Genomic DNA, 16,379 nt, shown 5'->3' with positions numbered 1-16,379 from the left:
GCTTTGCACAAGCAAACTTCCCTAAGGGGAGCGGCACCATGCGCGGACAAACGTTGCGGAATTTTGACATCCATAAATAGACCCCCTACCCATGAGAGTGTGGGAGCTGAAAGATCGAAAAAAGTGAATTGCCAAGGACTGGTTAAGAACATATTTGTTTTATGTTCTATTTAGGGTATTGAGTTGACCGGGTAGATCGAGGTCCAACCGAATGCGGAAATTGTTGAAATTTCTACCACTAACATATATTCATATGCAAACAACATCCAGCGGTTCATTTTAAAAAATTCCATTTCGTCCCCCATTTTGCTCATTAAGAAGTTAACATTACATTGGTAAAAAGGTTTCAACTCGACCAATTGATTATTTTTAGTTATGTTGATTACTTGATTTATTTCAAAATTGGTATTACATGAATATATTGTCCAATTTGAAATAATAGCTTTGTAATTATTACAGTTAATTAGTTAACAGTAATTATTGGTAAATATTAAAATACCCATAAGATATTAAGATTATATTAAAACGGCGGCGTTTTTGCCGAATTAACGGTTAATTATTTAAAAAAAATTATTTTTTTCTTCTCAAAATATGGCTCAATTTAAAAGACTCATTTCCTAATATGGTAGATTGAAATAATTTTCTACACTTCCATAGTTTTATTACTTTTATACATATAACACATGTAATAGAAAATAACAAAAATAAAATATAAATTTTAGGGCCGGGCTTTAAGGGCCGGGCCGAGCCTAGCCCTTACGGGCTCAATCGGGCCGGGCCGTAGGGTAGGGCCGGGCTTTATTTGTGTGACCCATACCCTACCCTAAATAAAAAAGGGTCGGGCCGGCCCGCCCTAATGGAAGGGCCGGGCCTGGCTTCGGCCCTACGGGCCGGCCGGGCTTAGGGCCCAAGGGCCATATGATGAGGCCTAACTGCAAGTAAGTCTCTCACTTTCTCAGATTTTTCTGTTTTCATTCATGCTTTGTACTTTGTAGCAGCATGATTGACTGATGGTGTAGCTTGATTTGAATTTGGGGTTGATTAGTGGTTGGATCTGTGAGGTTTATGTAGTGAAATTTTAGTTCTTTATATGCAAAGAGATTTTAATCAAGCTAAGGATCAGTTGGTGTTTGTGTAGTTTATAGCAGACCCTGCAAATATGCAATCATATGTAGGTAGAGCTGCTGTTAAGGTACTAATATTAAAGAGTGCGTGGGTTAGCATGCTAATATGCATTTGTTTGCTTGCTTGTTGAAAATTATAATGCTAAGTAGTTAAACTAGTTGAAAAAAGAGAAATTGATAATGATAAGATGATCTTAGTTATTGATCATGCTGCATTCTTTCAGGTTTCTGGAAATTTTGATATTCAGAACTGTTCAGACCGATTGGTACCGATTGATACCGAATTGATCGGATTCGGGACTGGTCGGTATTGAAGATGAGATTCCGGTCTCCCGAACCGAACCGAGCCGACTATAAACTCGGTATCGGTTTCGGTAAGAGCCCTTTCCCGAGCCCAGCCAAACTGATCCCAGGCCTAGTTTTAGGTCAATGACCCTATAAAATATAAGACGTGAAATTCACCACCAAATCACCGATACTATTCGTGTAAAGACTCGAAGCAGTGCGTAGCTTATACACAAAAGAACTTCACTTTGCAGGGTGGAACTTTTTGTTCACTAAGAATCTGTTATCAAAATGTTCATGCATATACCCTATTTTGTCTCCTCCTCCTGTAAAGAAGAAAAGCTTTGTTGATGAAAGTGGAAATGGAGGTAACGGGAAAAGTTGAATATGGACCCAGATTCATAGTCAGTTGAATGGGCTTCAACCTCATCCATAGGCGGGCCATATTAGGGTAGAGACTTGGTTAGGCCCATCATTGCTCCTCTGTATAAACGCGTCCAAGTTCAAACGGGGGTGAGTGAAGAAGAAAGCAAACTGAGAACGATGAGGTGTGCCGGGAAAGGACTCGGGACTCGGTGCACTGGCCCACCAACACGGCGGTGCGGTCGTTGTGAAGCCGTTGCTTATTGCTCTTTATCTCATCAGGTGCAGCTTATAATTTCTATGGCTATTTCTTGTTTCAATCAGTAACTCAGTTTTAATGCAGAACCCATATGCTTGAAATTTTCTCTGTCTCTGATTTCAGCAAAGGTTTTATCTTTCATTGAATATAGCAACTGGGTTATTCTTATTTTGATCAGAAATGGTGTGTGAAATAGTAGGAGGGAGAAAGGTGTTACTTTCTACTTTCTAGTGTTGATTGGCTTGATATCAGAGAAAAGAAGGAAATTTCTGATAATGGGTTTATGAGGGTTTTAGTATTAGTACACACGTCATATTGCTACTGCAATTAGAGCTTTGTACTATTAGATGTTGGGTTGCTCTCGAGTGCCATAAGTCTTGAGTCTCCTAATCTTGCTCAACCCCAGTGCTATTCTAATATTGTTTACAAGAAGACATTTTTATCCAATTATAGTTGAGATGTTTTTCTCTTGAACTTAAATTAGTTTCTGACTGTATCGTTTAGATTTTGCATTGGCGTGATCATAAAGAAGAGTGTGAAAGGTTAGAAGAACAGATGGAGCAGATAGATATCTTGAACGAGTTTCCTTTCACTTTTTCTGAAGAAGCTACAGTTCAGGTAATAAAAAATTGTCTCAGTAATAGAGGACATTGAATGGTTCTTTTCTTTTAGCTTCTTTTACTGTGTCATTGTTACTAGTAAAACTGATGTTTCTTTTGGGATGATCATGTTAGGTTTGTGAAAAGCAGGAGACAAGGTGTTCATTCTTGAGAAAAAGAGGGGTCCATCAAACGGGAATGTGGTTGTATGAATGTTGTTGCGGGGAACCAGTTATGTCCTTTGATCATTCAAGGTTTCTTTTTGTATTCATAATTCATTTATCTGCCTGATACATCTAAATTTCTCATATTAGTTGGTTTTCCATGTTCTAATTTTGGCGATATATGCTCTTCCATTGGCAGGTTAAATAACACTTGGGATCTCTCAAACACCCTCTGCCCATGTAATGGTATCATCTTTTGCTTCTGGCTCTTTGTGATGGATTAAAAAGCTGATGTGAAAACATATATATGCAGAACCTATATTCATGCTTTCAAAGCATTTAACCAGTTGGAAGGAGTATTATGAGTGGAGATCCATCCCACTGTATTCACCCATTGCTTTGCTTCTTCACTGGGTATGATATCTGTGTCAGCCTGTCAATTAAACAAAATCTGAAATTCAAGCTTTACATGTATGCATGTAGCCTGTACAGATATTTAGCAGTATGCATCTAAGAAAAGAAATGTTGTATAAATTCCACAATGGGAATCTCATTTAAGTCTCTCTCCCTTCCAAATCCATGACTTGATTCAAATGTTGTATAACTGTTATTTTTTTTTTGTTGACATGCTGATATGTATCACAACAATAATCATCTGCCTTCTTATTTCAGCCTCTTACAATTTACTATGCCACTCAAGTAGCTGGTTCAGGAAGCTGGAGACCTGGAATCAATGGCAAATTGCACATACACTATCTTGGTACTGTGTTGCCTTTAACAGTAGGAGCATGTTAGCTGGTTTGATATTAATGGTCTATTATCATAATCATATTCCCTAAAAAATTTACAGTTATATGAACTGAATTCTCGCAGGCCCTGAGAAAGAGCTTCTTCAGCTTTCTGTCTTCTCGGAGCTGCATGCGCTTTTCCCTAACATGGATGTGCATATAGATCTTATTGGACCTTCAATTCCACAACATAGGTAGGTTGTACGCTTTGAATGGTTTTGCATATGACTCCTTGATTTATTTTGCATTGAACTTTCCCTAATCAAGGTAAAACAAGGGCCGTTTGCTGTGTTGTCTGTCTCCTGTGGAGAAGACTAGATTATATCCAAGTATGTTTTTAATTCCTGGTGTTTTCTTGAGCATATAGGGATGGTGAGAGGATTGAGCTGTGCAATTATGCTCATTGCCTCGATAGAGATTGCGTTTGTAAATCCTCAATTGAGAGTGATGTACATACTAATGAAACTTCAGCTGTTACATTGCAACTTAGGAGGGGACTTTATCATGAACGTTACACAGATATAGCTAAGGTCGTGTACTATCTGTCTCTTTCTACAACACATTCATGCAAAAGGATCATATGTTTTCTCCATTATATTCTATCCATCACTTGTGATCTAAGGTGCATTAACCTTATTGGTTTCCGTTTTGCCGTTTCTCATGGTTAATCTTATGCGGGCAGGATTCATCTCCTCATATAGTAATTGCTCCAAATGCCGGCATTGCTGCTTATTCAAGCTGGTTACCAACAATTGTATGTTTGTTTATGTTGAATCTCTCTCTGTCTCTCTCTCACGTGTGTGTCTATATGTCCAAGTGAACTAAGTCAACCTTGTATACAGAGCTGAAATTTCGATTGGTCTCAATTTCCTTGGTTGCTTATATGAGTGTTTCAGGAGCTGATAAAGGATATGAATATACCATCAGTTTTTTCCGATTACTGTGAAGAAGCTTGTCATCTTGGAGCTCGTTGCATTAGCAGTGTCACTGGCTGTCCTCTAAACATTCCGGTGTGTGTTTACATTACTTAAGATCTTTTATAGCACCCCATTGAACCACGACTTGTTAATTCATGCTCTCTATCATGCAGATTCAATTAAATCCATTCAGGCAACCGATGGTGGTAGAAAACAGTGCTCTCGTCATCCCTTGCTACTCGAATTGCTTCCTCTACGGAATGTCAAAGTGGTCTGCCTAAAACTACACATATCTTTTGGAAGATCATTTGTTTTTTTTTTTTTTCAAATGCGTCGCTGCATTTCTTGCTCAAAACATTACAGAATTGAAATAGTTGCGGCATCCACTGAGACACAGACTCACTATTGATCGACATAGACTGCTTATTCAGTCCCTGATGTATATACTATTTAGCTCCTTCTGAGGTTTGCAATTGGAACCGAGTTGCTGATGTAATAAAATGCCAAGTACCTACCATGCTTTGTTTCGCTGAACGTTAAGCAAACGGTGTCGTTTACGACTAGCCCGGCGGACATCAACATTCGTGTCCACGTGGCACGTGCGACTCCCCCAACGTAGGCAAAGTCAATGAAAGACCAACAAGAAAAAGAAAGAAAGTATCCCAGAATTTCGTTAACATGAACCTAGGATGATCATCACCACATTCATCAACCCCCTCCAATTTTAGCAACTTCCCCAATTCGTCTTCCCCCAAATCCTAGGGTTAGGGTTAGGGTTAGGGGTTCTCAATCAATTTCTGATTAGTAATTGTCCAGAAAACCTCAATGTCTCGCACCCCGTGGATACCATTGCTTCTGCTCTGCTCTCTACGGTTTGGGGACGCTCTCAAGGTACCCCTTAGAATCAAGGACGTCCTTCCGGTGCTGCCACGTCAGATATCGTGGCCGGTGCTCAACAATTTCCACAGTGCCGTGGATTTGTTGCCGTCGTTTATCGGGTCGGTGACCCCTTACAACAACTCGATTCAATGGGAAGGAGCTTGCTTTTCCGGCAACGAAGCCCGGCTCGAGTTCATCAAAAGCGATAGGAATAAATCTGATTTGGGTGGCGGCGTTCTCTATCTCAAGGTTCGAAATTTTTAACCTTTTGGTCTGTAAATTCAGAAATTTCTTTGCTTTTTTACTGTTTATGTATTCAAATTCAGTAATTGGATTAGTTATACTAGGATTTTGATATGGTAGTGAAATTACAAAAATCAACTGAGATGGGTGGGTTTAGTTTTGGCAGGGTCAAATTTTTAACAATTTGTTTGTAAATTCAGAAATTTCTTTGCTTTTTGAGTGTTTATGTATTCAATAGAGTAAATTGTATTGGATGATCAGCTTTAGTATCAGCTTCGTTGCGATTATTTAGACTAGGATTTTGGATGTGGAACTGAATTTACGAAAAACAACTGAGATGTTATTAGTTTTGGGAGCTAGTTTATGGTGATTGGTTGAGATACAATAAGCGTAGAACTAGTTTTGAATTTTCTTGGTGCACTGTGTATGGTTTTGAGAGGATTTAATTAGTTTTATTGTTCTACAGACTTCTGAGGCACACAGCTGGGCGTGTATGGATCTGTATGTTTTTGCAACACCGTATCGGATTACATGGGATTACTACTTCTCTGCTCGGGAGCATACGTTGAAGTTCGACTCCTGGGAAGAGCCTGCAGAGTTGGAATATGTATGTTCAATTAATTAGCAATATGTTTGAATATTAAGCTAGACAAGTTTATATGCTTGGAGTTGATGATGTGACTGACTGTCGAGCAGGTAAAGCAGCATGGGGTGTCTGTGTTTCTCATGCCATCGGGGATGCTGGGGACAATGCTCTCCTTGATTGATGTGTTGCCTCTGTTTTCTAACACTGTTTGGGGTCAAAATGCAAACTTAGCTTTCTTGGAAAAGCACATGGGGGCAACCTTTGAAAAACGTTCTCAGCCTTGGCGTGCAACTATAAATCCTGACGATGTTCATTCTGGTGATTTTCTAGCACTTTCAAAGATCCGGGGTCGATGGGGTGGATTTGAGACATTGGAAAAATGGGTGACTGGAGCATTTGCTGGTCATACAGCAGTGTGTTTGAAGGATGAGATGGGCAAACTATGGGTTGGTGAATCAGGGCACGAGAACGAAAAGGTATCAAATTAAGGACATTTTGCAGCTAATAAAGGTTGAAATATAATACAGCAAAAAAGAAGGCTAAAATATGAAGCATAGTAAGTTATAAGTTATTCCATATGTTATACCACCAGCACCGTCCTTATTTTTGTATGCTATTATGGTATGGAACCAGATTAAGGACATATTATGGCTTATAAGGTTTAAAGATTATGGAATAGTATTTCCCAAGTTCTTCTGTATGTTATATAGAGCTACCACCATTGATAATTTTGCACGATGTTTACTTCAAGACTGTTGTGTATTGTAATTACTATGTCTGTTTCTTTATTGTCTTTTATTCCCTTTTTCAACTTTTAAGATTACCCTAGTTCCATGCAATTTCAGCTTTGTGAAACAGTTGCACCTTGGTATATGCTTTAATGAAGTAAAACACTAACATCGTGTGAGCTCTATTTGGAATAGAATCTTGACATTCCTGCATTACCATTGCAGGGTGAAGAAATTATCGCAGTGGTTCCATGGGAGGAATGGTGGGAATTAGCACTCAAGGATGGTTCTAATCCACAGATAGCCTTACTTCCTTTGCATCCAGAGTTGCGTGCAAAATTTAACTCTACTGCAGCATGGGAATATGCTTGGAGCATGTCAGGGAAGCCATATGGTTATCACAACATGATATTTAGCTGGATTGACACCATGGCTGAAAACTATCCCCCACCTCTTGATACTCACTTGGTACTAATTTACTGGTTTAACATGTGTCAAGTATATAGTACAATAAGCTTTGTAGAACTTGTTTACATGAAGGGATGAGGGTATCGATAATATTACTTGCTAAATGAACAGAACAGCAACACAGTAGTTGATGAGGGTTCAGTTGGTTTTAGTTGATTGTGCTTTCTGTCCTAACTGGCAGCTTCTGCTTTCAGGTTGTTTCTGTCATGTCTATGTGGACCAGGTTGCAGCCTGCCTATGCTGCAAACATGTGGAATGAGGCTCTAAACAAGCGGCTAGGTACTGAGGTAATTGTGCTTCCCTTGTGGTTGCTCAGTATTTTCAAGAATGAATTGCCATGGGTCTGCTTTAGAATTCTAGTGCACTCAACATTTTCAAGTAAAATTCAAGTATACTGCTTCACCTTGAATCAGATGTCTAATTTAACCTCTGTGTTCTTTTAGGGATTGGACCTGTATGAGATTCTAGCTGAGGTTGAAAATCGCGAGATATCTGTTGATCACTTGCTTACTATTCCAGAACAAGATGAGTGGGTGTACAGTGATGGCAAATCTACAACCTGTGTTGCTTTCATTCTTGCAATGTATAAAGAAGCTGGGATTTTTGGTCCTATTTCTAACTCTATTCAAGTTACTGAATTCACTGTAAGTCATTTAGCACTATCGTAGTATTCTTTTAACTTTTATAATCTCTTTTGTCTATCACTTTTGACTCCATTTGACATAACTTATCATTCTCTCTCTCACAGATTCGTGATGCGTACATGCTAAAGATTTTTGAGGATAACCAGACCCGTTTGCCAAGTTGGTGTAACGTAGGGGATGAAAAGCTCCCATTCTGCCAGATCCTTGGTGAATATCGGATGGAACTGCCTGAATATAACACCATAGAGCCATATGCAAACATGAATGAGCACTGCCCCTCCCTACCTCCTACTTATAGCAGACCTAGTCGATGCTAAGGAGTTGCAAGTGTATATTGAAAGAATCATAATACACAAGTGTAAGCACTGGGCTCTTTATTCGAATCACATTAGCTGAATAATTTTATGTACATAGTTGTCGTCTGTAACTTTACTACTCCCATAATACAGTTGTGATAATTGTTTAAATTTTAATTCCATTTTACAAACTTAAGCTTCTTTTGTCCTTCTTGAATCTTTGTTTTTGAAGAATTACATGGATAACAAAGAAATCTTCCGGCTTTAGTGAATCAAATATAAAGAAAGGTGTGTACTACAATTGAAAACAAGAAAAGAAAAGAGAAAAATTCAGTCAGCGTCCCCACACTATGCTGCCAAGGTTAATTTAATACCTGAATTCTCAAAGATATATTTTGACATCAACGTGATGCTTCCGTCCAAAATTTGTGACGGTTCCGTTAAAAATGATCACGTGTCATACATGTGACAGATTTTTAAGGGCAAAGTCGTACTTTTACACCAATTTTGTTATATATATATATATATATATATATATATATATAGATCCTATCTAGAGCGGAGCTCCGCTTTGAAAATTAACATGTGAAGTTCGAGTTTTGGGTTACTTTTCGGTCGCATATCCACATCTCGACCATTCAGTTTTTAGATACTAATGTATAGATCATCTATGCAAATTTTCAGCCAAAATGATGTGATCGTTAAGGCATTGATAACTGCCTTAAAGCTAGTATGGTTCAGGTTGACAGATTCAGTCTGTCCATTGGTTTAAGCGAGTTAGATACCTTAACGATCATCATTTTGGCTGAAAATTTGCAGACATGATCTATACACTAGTACTTAAAAACTGAACGGTCGAGATGTGGATATGTGACCGAAAAGTGACCAAAAACTCGAACTTCACACGTTAATTTCAAAGCAGAGCTCTGTTCTGGATATGATCTGTATATATATATACAGAAGAGCGAGGTTAGAGTTTAGGGTCACTTTTCGGTCGTATTTCCACATCTCGACTGTTCAGTTTTTAGCTACTAATATATGTATAGATCATCTCTGCAAAATTTCAACCAAATTAATGGTCGTTAAGGCATTGATAGTTGCCTTAAAGCTAGTACGGTTCATGTTGGATAGGTTCAGTTTGTCCAATGGTTTAAGGGAGTTAGATACCTTAAAAATCATCAATTTGGCTGAAATTTTGCATAGATGATCTATACATCAGTACCTAAAAACTGAACGGTCGAGATGTGGATATAAGAACAAAAAGTGACCATAAGCCTTAACCTCGCTCTAAAATTTCAAAGTGAGGCCTCGCTTTGGATAAAATCCTATATATATATAGGATTTTTCTCAGGTGAGGAAGTCCATACCGAAATTTCGGTACCGATTTCCTGTTTTCGACCACTTTCCGGCCACATTTTTACATCTTAACCGTTCAGTTTTTAAGTCCTAACGTATAGATCACCTCTGAAAAATTTCAGCCAATTTGGTGATCGTTAAGGCATCCAAAACTGCATTTTACACGAACGGACCGAATCTGTCAAACCAGAACCGTTCGTATTTATAATGGTAAATTGCATTTTTGGATGCCTTAACGATCACCAAATTAGCTGAAATTTTGTAGAGATGATCTATACATTAGGACCTAAAAACTGAACGGTTAAGATGTGAAAATGTAATCGGAAAGTGGGGGAAAACGGGAAATTCGTACCGTCTGCACCGTACGGACATCTGCACCGTAGCCGGACTGTGTGTGTGTGTGTGTATATATATATATATTAAAAAAAATGTATGCTTTTCATCTTCAACTTAAACCGAAGAACAAAAATAGAAAAACAAGAACCCCAAAATTTCAACTCTCTCTCTCTCTCTCTCTCTCTCTCTCTCAAAATTAAACTAAATAAGCCCCAAAATTTCATTCTCAAATCGGAAACCAAAATCAATCATGGCAATTTTTGTCAATAGCTTCAAAGATTTCGAATTCTTGCAATTCGAAGACTCCGATCAAGACTCTCTCTGGGAATTCATCGACCTCTCCGACGCCAACTCCGACAACAACCTCCCCACCTCAACTCCGACGCCGAACCACCACAAAACTCCGAGCTCATTGGGCCCAACACTTCATTCGACTCCCCAATCGCTTTGCCCATTGCAGACCTGATCCGAGCCCACACCCGCTGTCGTCAGACCCCTCTCGTTCGCCTTCTCGATCTACCTTTCCTGAGCCCTCTCAATTTCGATGACCGTCGTGGCCATGATGATGATGACGTCGGTAGTGAGCGACAAGTTATGGCTGGAGAGGATGAGGAAATTGGGGAAGAGGACATTTGCTCAAAGATTGAAAGAAGGTTTCCGGATTGGGTTTTCTCATGTGAAGGTGAGAGATTGAGCTTCAAGTTATATTATATTAGTTTTGTGAAGGATTTTTGGAATTTGGTTGAGGCTATAAAGAAAAAAGGGTTATGTATGTGAGAGGTTTAATCGTGTTTGTTGTATTTGTTTTGTACAATGTAGCTCATGGATTGTGATGTTCTAGATGACTATAAGCTATTGATTGTTGATTAGTTCTTGTATTGATTTGAACTTTGTTGGTTTTGATACATAAAAAGAGGGCTTTTTGGTGCTTAATTGGGGATTTTGAGATAATGCTGAGGAAGAGGACCAGGTCAACTCAAAAGGATCAAGATCAACACCAAATGGGGCATATGCCAATTTCTAATGCTCAGTCTGAGTCACATTTCCGGTCTGATGTTCTTGGACCGAATCTAAAAAGCAATTTTTTTTTTCATTGTCCCTGGTCTGTTTGTGGGGTTGATCTCCTATAGGTTTAACAAATTTTGATTCAGTTAGAAGCCCAACTTCGCCTCTAGATTTTAGGGTGTTTTCGAATCTAGGCAGCCCCTTTAGGTCCGCAAGACCACCTTTCATGGGCATAAGAGGAGCTGGGGTAGTAGTAAAGTAGGCTTAAGCATGAGTCGATGATGATGATGATGTCAAGTTTTTTGGGAAGGTTCCCATATCATTAGAGAAGAAGAAGAAGAAGAAGAAGGAAAAAGAAAAAGAAAAAGAAAAGAAAAAATGAATAACAAAAGAAAAGGGTACATTGGTCTTTTTCCTTGTTTTTGGTCTTCATGTACTTGCCACGTCACTTTTTTAACGGAACTGTCACAAATTTTGGACGGAAGCATCTCGTTGATGTCAAAGTATGTCTTTGGGTATCACATTGATACTTTTGAGAGTTCGGGTATCAAATTGGCCTTGGCAGCATAGTTTAAGGACGGAGACTGAATTTTTCTCAAAAGAAAAGGTTGTAATACAATGAATGCGAGTTTTCTGTTTTCCGTTTTTAGTTTTTTTCGGTAAATGTTCTATAAGGGCTATTGCTTTTGGTAGTCTTATTATAGTACTTGTCTTTGATCCAGGGAAGACCCAAATGAGCTCCTATCTTGACCCTGTTCACGCCATTTGATGGTTTTTTCTTTAAGTCTGCCAAAACATTCTCCCACTTTTTTGATACACTTGGCCTTTGCACCACCATCTCCATCAGAGCTGTTCTTGGCCTCAGAAGCACGAACCGGGTCTGGATTGCTCTTCAAAATCGCTTCCATTGACAGGAGTCCGTACTCTTTACTCCTTACTTCTTTAGCACGCAAAAGGAAATGAAGAAGATTGGGAGAGAGATTGAGGCTTGGAGAAGAATTTGTAATGCCTTTTGGTGTCCAGATTCCAAACTATATATAATATGGGTCCAAACCATCTAAAACGTGTTTAGTTTAGTCGGAGATTGTGGTAACACAGCCTTGTTAACTTATCACCCTGGTAGAACCGCAGAACGTTCCATTTTCCAAGCAATAACTTACAAAAACATCACGGTAATCCATAAATTAATTCACAACTTTTGAAAACAATAGTCTGATAACTTCATTAATGAATAAAATTCTTTTCCATATAGATATGGCTCATTTAGGGTGTCAGTGAAGACAATCGCTCATCGCCTCATCTTAAATTTATATTTTTTAGTCTTTAAAAATTTAACATTTCGTATTCAAAAAATGCGAGACGAGCATGGTGGAGTTAGAGAAGACCTACAAATCAAAAGGATTTAAGGTATAACCTTGCCCAAGTCGTTGCAATTTGCAATTCAAAATAAGAAAATTCAATATTTTCATAGCAAAATAATTTCCACTAAAGCATGAACAATGCACAGAACTCCTCTTGGAAAACAAGGAATTTAAACAACGAACTTTGATCGATCAAATCCGTATACAATATACAACAAAAGGTGGTCATAAATCAAAATGAAAGAATGGTCGTAATACACGTACGTTCAAACAGGAAAAAAATAAAGCTGGCAGCTGTTACTGCTTTCCGGTAGTCTTGTGGTACTTCTCCTTGATCCAGTGAAAACCAACATGAGCTCCTGTCTTCACCTTCTTCATCCCACTCGACGCCACTGATTTCGTCTTCCCAAACCCTTCCTCTACCTTTTTGGTATACTTGGCCTTTGTACTCGTGTTGGACTGATCATAGTTAGCGGGATACGGGTCAGGGCTGCTGTCCCATTGATCTGCCCACGAGGTCATTTCGTATGAATTACTTGCTGCCATTGATCAATCAAACGAAACGAAAAGAAGATGAAGATGAACTAGATCGATTTTTCTTGGAGATCGATGAATTAATGTGTTTGCAGGTGAGAAAAGCTTTTGATGTTAGAGATCAGAAACTGAGTCTATATATAATGTGATATAGCCGATGAAAGCGTGGTTCTGATATTCCTTGTATTGTATTTTCTATTTGTAAAACCAAACACGTTTGTAGAATATCAGACACTATATTCTAAAATAACCTTCTGACGGAAGACAAAGACGGTCAAATTCGAACCAAACGAACCTTCTTTCGACGCAGTTAATTAAGAAATGATTAACTGAGCTTTTGAAAAACTTGTTGCAGCTGACAATTGTGGACTTGTGGCTTGTGGAAGGTTCTATTTTTCTTAGCCAACAAGAACATATAGGCGTACTTCATAACTATTAACGTAATATATGATGTGTATTGATACCAATTATGTAAGATGCACGTATTTTGTATATTCAAAGTTGAATTTTGACCTTTCTGTGCAGTTAGCTAATGCTTTTTAAACTTTCTTCCAAAAGTTTAATGAGAAAGTACAAAGGTGTATGAGTTAACGGCCTGATGCACTTGTCTTACATTTTTTTTTTTTGTTATAGCTCATCTATGATGCTTTGACACAGTTATTCGTTGCAATCACTCAATTCTTAAATTCTTTTCTAAATATGATAATGATTTTCATTATTTTGCCGGTAAATATTCTGTACGTTCGAGTTCTCTTATATCGTCCAAATCCGACGGGTTCGAAAACTCCATTATAGTTGGTAGCTCTTATTCCGTGCCAAATGCCAACGCATTAACCTTAAACAAGTAGCATCTCTCCAACACTATAATAAAGGTTCACATTGTCCTATCAGTTATCGCACATGTCGTGTATTATTGTTTGTCTTTAATCTTGGTTGTTAAAATACAGCAGAAGTGAGATTGAAAATCGTACACTCTTTTGTCGATCTAGACCAACCAGTTCTGTTCGTCGTTATAATTTGGTTAGTTGAGAAAGAAAAATAAGTGGCGGCCGCCAAATAGATAAGATTTCTGTTTGTTCCAGGTGGACTACGTCCATTGGCTATTTCATATTTTCACACGCGCAAAGAGTCCTCAGTTCAACCCCCAACTTTGACCGCACTTGATCCCATTTTTGTCACTTAAAACTAAAGTTACCAATGTCAAAACATCTCCCATTTCTTAAGCATGTTCTTTATTTGACAAAAACATCTATGCAAAATCATGTATACATCATCAACTAAAAAGTTTTCGGTGAAACAGTCAGACTAACAGATTTGTTCGACTGTCTAATACCATATAACTTAGTGTATTAATCGTAACTCTAGTCTAGAGATTTTTTCGTTTCGAATACAGATGCTGTGCGTGGCTCTAAAAGAACTCTATTACTATAATCTGGAAAGAGTAGAAAAGTAGAAAGAAACTTCCATCCAATGTAAAAGCCTAAAGTTCAACACGCATTTTCAATTCAATAATGCCTTTGACATAGACTTCCATGGTGACTAAATCAAACCCCATGCCGGCTCCCACCTTTCCTACCTGGATTCAGGGATTATTTCCCATCTTCAACACCTTCCTAACACCTCTTCCTCTCATCTTTCGGGAATCCCAACACCACCTTAAAATCTCACTTTGTAAATCTCATACCCAAAAATAGAACCCGCCAAAATTCAATCATGAAGTTTTCCTTTCACCTCTTCTCCATCGCCATTTGCCTCACACTATCACACACCTCCGCTCGCTTCTTCCCCAACATAACCAACATACCACCGTGGCTCCTCCCGAACGTCACCGTCCCAGCCGCTTCTAGCGCCTGGGACGCCTTCCAGAAGTTTGGGAACTGCCGCCCCGGCGAGAAGGTCGACGGCTTGGCCAAGCTCAAGAAGTATTTCAACTACTTCGGCTACATTCCCAACCTCCCTACCAACTTCACAGACGACTTCGACGATGAGCTCGAGTCGGCTCTCAAGACCTACCAGAAGAACTTCAACCTCAACGTCACTGGCGAACTAGACGAACAGACTATCAACCACCTCGTGCGTCCCCGCTGCGGCAACCCTGACATAGTCAACGGCACGACCACCATGAACTCCGGCAAGCCGATGTCATTTAACAGCTCCAAGCTCCACACGGTCGGTCACTACTCTTTCTTTCCCGGAACTCCTGTATGGCCGGAGGGCCGCCGCGATCTGACCTTCGCGTTCTTGCCGGACAACGAGCTTTCAGACGAGGCCAAGGCCGTCTTCGTTAGCGCCTTCCAGAAGTGGTCGACTGTCATTCCGATGACCTTCACCGAGACGACGTCGTTCTACTCGGCAGACATCAAGATCGGCTTCTACGTCGGAGACCACGGCGACGGTGAGGCCTTCGATGGCGTTCTGGGGACTCTGGCGCACGCGTTCTCTCCCCCGAGCGGGATGTTCCACCTGGACGGCGACGAGAACTGGGTCATCGGAGGTGACATCACCACGTCCACGGTGACGTCAGCCATCGACCTGGAGTCGGTGGCGGTTCACGAGATAGGTCACTTGTTAGGGTTGGGGCACTCTTCGGTTGAGGAGTCGATCATGTACCCAACCATCACGTCGAAGACGAAGAAAGTTGACCTCGCAAACGACGACGTTCAGGGGATTCAGAAACTGTATGGCGCCAACCCTAGTTACGACGGTTCGACTACGTCGTCTACGCCGTCCACTGAGGCCAGGGAGACGTCGGCAGCTAGGGACCACACGGCTTCGCGGTGGGCCGCCGGAGTGGTTGTGGCCGTTGGATTAGTGTTGCTGTCGTTTTAATTCTTTTATTGTTTTGGTCCTTTTGGATTATGGGGTTCATTGGAGAGAGATTGATCATTGATTTTTGTTACTATTTTGGAATTTAGGGAGTATACATTTCTGTATATATATACACTTTCAGAAATATCTGGTTTCTTTATAATTTGGAGGCTGTTATTTCTGGTAACTTTGGCTCTAGCCTGCAAAGAATGTTTTGTCATCTACAAAAAATACACAGTACGATGCAAATGAAGTCCGGAGATTATGAGAAATGGTCGTGAATTGTCCGAGGCTTTTCATATGCACATTTTCAAATGGACAAACAAAGCGATATCAAATTTTTTTTTTTTGGATCAATATCATCATCAATACTTCATTCTAGTAGAAGGAAAGTTACAAGCAGGGATGCAATGTAGTACAAAAACCAAAAGGCTAATTCTAACTTGGTCAGATCATCTGATCTGAGCATTCCTTCTACACTATAAAAACAAAAAACGGAGTTAAACTCTCCAAAACACCAATGACGCTACAGATAACCATAATCCAGCAATGGGCCACAACAGACTTCGAACTAACGCCAGCATACCAACTGATTAGTGGCTCAAACCCAATAAAGAAGAATGTGCACCAGTCATC

At 39.6% G+C, this 16,379-nt stretch overlaps 3 protein-coding genes across 3 annotated transcripts; all 3 read left to right on the top strand.

Annotated features, from left to right (window-relative positions):
- Positions 1-1,741: 1,741 nt before the first annotated feature.
- On the top strand, positions 1,742-5,016 carry LOC112197622 (zinc finger MYND domain-containing protein 15). Its single transcript, XM_024338363.2, has 11 exons — positions 1,742-2,054; positions 2,536-2,649; positions 2,766-2,884; positions 2,994-3,040; positions 3,108-3,208; positions 3,467-3,554; positions 3,668-3,776; positions 3,950-4,112; positions 4,265-4,336; positions 4,479-4,592; positions 4,673-5,016. The coding sequence occupies exons 1-11, from the start codon at positions 1,953-1,955 to the stop codon at positions 4,778-4,780; spliced, it is 1,137 nt and encodes a 378-aa protein (XP_024194131.1). The 5' UTR covers positions 1,742-1,952; the 3' UTR covers positions 4,781-5,016.
- A 150-nt stretch (positions 5,017-5,166) lies between these two features.
- On the top strand, positions 5,167-8,520 carry LOC112197621. The gene is made up of 7 exons (XM_024338362.2): positions 5,167-5,627; positions 6,088-6,228; positions 6,318-6,683; positions 7,161-7,403; positions 7,598-7,690; positions 7,847-8,047; positions 8,152-8,520. The coding sequence occupies exons 1-7, from the start codon at positions 5,325-5,327 to the stop codon at positions 8,362-8,364; spliced, it is 1,560 nt and encodes a 519-aa protein (XP_024194130.1). The 5' UTR covers positions 5,167-5,324; the 3' UTR covers positions 8,365-8,520.
- A 5,825-nt stretch (positions 8,521-14,345) lies between these two features.
- LOC112198791 (metalloendoproteinase 2-MMP) lies at positions 14,346-15,996 on the top strand. Its single transcript, XM_024339897.2, has one exon. It carries the CDS (start codon positions 14,649-14,651, stop codon positions 15,762-15,764), a length of 1,116 nt encoding a protein of 371 aa, XP_024195665.1. The 5' UTR covers positions 14,346-14,648; the 3' UTR covers positions 15,765-15,996.
- Positions 15,997-16,379: the final 383 nt, after the last annotated feature.

This window comes from Rosa chinensis, chromosome 4 (genome assembly GCF_002994745.2).
Source record: "Rosa chinensis cultivar Old Blush chromosome 4, RchiOBHm-V2, whole genome shotgun sequence".
NCBI classification, from domain to species: Eukaryota; Viridiplantae; Streptophyta; class Magnoliopsida; order Rosales; family Rosaceae; genus Rosa; species Rosa chinensis.
This window is presented reverse-complemented; position numbering and strand designations above follow the sequence as displayed.

Excerpts from the sequence above, each read along its gene's own strand:
- LOC112197621 (XM_024338362.2), top strand. The coding sequence starts at position 5,325 with ATGTCTCGCACCCCGTGGATACCATTGCTTCTGCTCTGCTCTCTACGG. Across the intron at positions 6,229-6,317 it reads AGCCTGCAGAGTTGGAATAT|GTAAAGCAGCATGGGGTGTC; the intron begins GTATGTTCAATT and ends ACTGTCGAGCAG. Across the intron at positions 7,404-7,597 it reads CACCTCTTGATACTCACTTG|GTTGTTTCTGTCATGTCTAT; the intron begins GTACTAATTTAC and ends TTCTGCTTTCAG.
- LOC112197622 (XM_024338363.2), top strand. The coding sequence starts at position 1,953 with ATGAGGTGTGCCGGGAAAGGACTCGGGACTCGGTGCACTGGCCCACCA. Across the intron at positions 2,650-2,765 it reads CTGAAGAAGCTACAGTTCAG|GTTTGTGAAAAGCAGGAGAC; the intron begins GTAATAAAAAAT and ends TGATCATGTTAG. Across the intron at positions 4,337-4,478 it reads CAAGCTGGTTACCAACAATT|GAGCTGATAAAGGATATGAA; the intron begins GTATGTTTGTTT and ends TGAGTGTTTCAG.
- LOC112198791 (XM_024339897.2), top strand. The coding sequence starts at position 14,649 with ATGAAGTTTTCCTTTCACCTCTTCTCCATCGCCATTTGCCTCACACTA.